The sequence below is a fragment of the Condylura cristata genome, unplaced genomic scaffold, assembly GCF_000260355.1.
Source record: "Condylura cristata isolate star-nosed mole 26May11 unplaced genomic scaffold, ConCri1.0 scaffold00025, whole genome shotgun sequence".
Taxonomy (NCBI): domain Eukaryota; kingdom Metazoa; phylum Chordata; class Mammalia; order Eulipotyphla; family Talpidae; genus Condylura; species Condylura cristata.
This window is the reverse complement of record NW_004567126.1, coordinates 30,841,609-30,844,983: the sequence shown is the minus strand read 5'-3', so window position 1 is coordinate 30,844,983 and position 3,375 is coordinate 30,841,609. Positions and strand designations below refer to the sequence as shown.

Below are 3,375 nucleotides of genomic sequence, written 5' to 3'. Positions count from 1 at the left end.
GGAAGGAAGGGGCTGCAGAGAGAGACCTTTACAGTTCACAGCAAGGAACCGCAAATGGCCCCGGGGAGCCGGCCAGCCCGAGGTCTCTCGGGTCCTGGACAGGCTGGAGCCAGCCCCAGCCGGGCTCCAGGCTGCAGCCTCGAGGCGGAGGGGGGCGGTGCCAGGAGCCCCAGGCCGCGCTGACCCCTGGGGGCTGTGTGAGAACAGGCATCTCCTCAGACCTGGCTTCCGCTTCAGCCTCTGGGGTGCGCAAAATCCCTTCCCCACGCACGCCCCGCAAGGCCCCGCCTCAATGGGCCCCAGGAGCCCCAGCCCCCGCACACGTGGGGTGCCCCCGTCCTCCTGCACTGCCGAATGGGGGTGCAGGCTGTGCCCACAGCTCCAGCCACGTGACAGGGAAGGAGCCGGGCAAGGAGCTGCTGCCCCCAGGGTGAGGGCACGACCCAGGGGCAGGCTCACCTTGGGCACGGAACCAAGGAACCTCTGCCTTTCCGTGGGCCGAGCCGTCCCCATGGGCCAAGAGAGAGCTGAGGGCCTGGGGGCTTCCCAGTGTGTGTGGGGGGCACGTGCCCTTCTGCTGCTTGGGTCACCCCGAAGCCTAAGGAAACCAGCTCGCTCAGGGCCCGCTGGGGCAGCTCTTCCCTTTGGGCACGGTCACACCCCCTGGCGTCCAGGCAGGCCTCGTGCCCGGGCGCACAGATGGAGATGACCGGCTCCCCCTTCTCCTGGCGGCTGCGGGGGCGCCTCGGGGCTCCCCTCACGCAGATAAGGAGGTAGGTTCAAGGCTCGGGCCTCCCCTGGCGTCTGTCCTGCCGGGCGGCCTCCAGGGGCCCCCGGCGCTGGGCTGGCAGAGGCCGAGGCCAGCGGTGTGGCCATTAGCTGGCGTCACAGCAGGAAGACCAAGCCCGGCCTCCTTACCCTTCTCTGCAGTTTGCAGTGTCGATGACATCGACAACATGCTGATCACACCTAGGAACCGTGTGGTTGATGTGCCAAAGTGCTGTTCTGGGCGTGGGTGTGTTCTTAGTAGTTCACAATGCTGTGCAACTGCCCCTACTGTCTCGTTCCAGAACATTCCATGGCCTGAAATGAAGTCCCTTCTCCCTTAGCGGTCACCCCCATATCATCCTTCAGCTCCTGGTGCCACAGACCCATTCTCTGTGGCTGTGCTTGTCCTGGACGTTTCTGGACAGTGGCCCCAGCCGCGTGGCCATGTGTCCAGGTTCTCTCCTGAGTGTCCTGTGTTCACCTTCTCCGTGGTGGCGCTGTGGCCAGTGATGGTCACCGATGAGGGGGCCTGACTTGGGGCCACACCCCTGGGCCTTGGCCTGGCTGGCTGCGCCCCGCCACGGTGCCGTGTCTGGCCTCGCCGTGTGCAGCCAGACAGCCCTGCAGCATCGCCTCTCCACTTTCTCTCCACTTTCCCACAAAACTTTGAAAGCTCCGTGAATTCCTGACACCAGGACATTATGAGGTGGGCTTCAGAGTCTTTCAAGGGGGACAACAGAGGAGGATTGGTGGGGGTTGGGGGCTGGCAGCTGTGCAGGGGCCCGGGGGTGGCAGAGGATCACACCCCACAACACGCAGAGTTGCGGGGCCTGGCTGGCCCCCCACATCCCTTCCTGGACCCCAGGCGTTGGGGTTTCACCACCCACCGTTGGGGCTCAAAGGGGCCCAGGATGCAATTTCCAGGCCCGACTTCCCCTGCATCCCGGCAGCCTCTGGCAGCCCCAGGGAGGTTCTTCCCGTTACCACCCCAGCGGCCGCGTCCCGGGGCCCGGTCTCGCCCGGGGCTCTCCACCGCCAGATGAGCCCACCGGCCCCTGTGGTGCTGAGGCTTGGACGGCGGGCAGGCCCAGGCGCAGCTGCGGGCCGGGGCCCTCAGCGACTCAGAACTGGCCAGGACCCTGCAGGTGGGGCTCCCGGCAAGCGCCAGCCCCACCCTGCGCGAAAGGCCCTGGGGGGGGGTCCCCCACGTGGGGCCAGGCCAGCAGCAGGGTGGGGTCGTTGGCTGCAGTCTTCCCGAAACCCTGCCCCTACACACACACCGGTTTGGGGAAGCTGCTGGAGGCAGCTCCGGGAATCGGGGCTTCTCTGAGCCTGGATGATTTCCGAATGAAAAGCGGAAAGCCTCTCCGTCAAGCCCAGCGCGGCCACAGCGAGTCTGTGCGGACCGGCTGGCAGGTGCCTCGTCTGCCGTGTCTCCTCGCCCCTGTTCTGCTGTCACCCTCTGGGCTGTGACTCCCTGAGCTGCCCTGGGCGGGGAGGCCTGGGCACCCCCACCCATGCCAGGCACATGCCAGTCATGACAGCCACAGAGTCACCCCATCTCCCTGGGGGTGGGCTGCCTGGGGGCAGCCGGGCTGGGCAGAGGGAAGAGTGACCCCCGGGCCCTCCCTGGTGGTGCAGCGGGTTAGAGCACTGCAAAGCTTTCCCCTGCAGGAGCTCGATCCCCGCCGGGGAGTGACCCACAGCTCTTGTATGCATAGATGAATAAATCTTTTAAAAAAAAGTGACCCCTGAGAGAAAAGCGAGCAAGGTCTCGGTGCAGGACCCAGGGCCTCTGGTCCCTGTTCCTGTCCTCTACTCGTGGGGCTCACCCCAGCCCCTCGATACACGGACCCACCCCATTTGGAGCTGTGGGGCCACAGGGACTCACGGGGGGCAGGGCTGTGTGTCCTCACCAGGGGGCCCCCGGCCTGGGGTGGGGTGAGACCAGCGTCCCAGCCTCGAGCGATTGTGGAGACCCCAAGTGTGAAGCCCCAGCATCCTTAGCGGGATGTGTTTTATCCCCCAAAACTCCCCGCAGCCCCCGAGGCGGAAGGAGGAAGTGGGGCTGCCAGCCGGGGTGTGGGGCAACCCCAACGGCCTCCCCGGCCGGGGCTATAAGAGGGCCGAGTGGGCTTGGGGTGGAGGCCAGGAGCCCCCGCCCGACCATGGCACTCACCCGCCGCCCCCCCGGCACTGCCCTGGGCCCTCTCCTGCTGTCCGTGCTGCTGAGTGGTGAGTGGGGCCGGGCTGACCTTGGGGGTGTCCACTTACGCCGGCCAGGACACGTGTGGGGGCCCCAAGCAGCGCTAGGGCTGCCCGGGGTGCAGAGGAAAGGGGGGTCCTGGGCCGTCTGGGTCAGTCCCTCCTGCCACAGGGTCACCGCCAGCCCTCCCTGCCCACGGCGCAGGGGGCCGTCCGTCAGCCGGCGTGCTCGAGCGGGCTGAGGGGAGCCACGGGGCCACATCCCTCCTCCTCACGAGGAATGTGGGTGCCTCGGTTTGCCCATCTGCGAAATGGGTCACGCCGGGCTCTCCCCTCCCACCCCCATCACCACCTTGCTTCTTGAAAGCCCCTGGCCTCCAGCCGGCGGCCCCCAGGGAAGCC

The 3,375-nt window shown here is 67.1% G+C and overlaps 1 protein-coding gene across 1 annotated transcript in view; it reads left to right on the top strand.

Moving 5' to 3' along the window:
* Positions 1 to 2,936: 2,936 nt before the first annotated feature.
* LOC105854053 (chymotrypsin-like elastase family member 2A) overlaps positions 2,937 to 3,375 on the top strand; it is a 5,260-nt gene continuing 4,821 nt past the window's right edge. The window contains exon 1 of the mRNA XM_012729436.1: positions 2,937 to 3,003. Coding sequence (XP_012584890.1) covers positions 2,937 to 3,003 — 67 coding nt within the window. The remainder of the gene's footprint in view (positions 3,004 to 3,375) is intronic.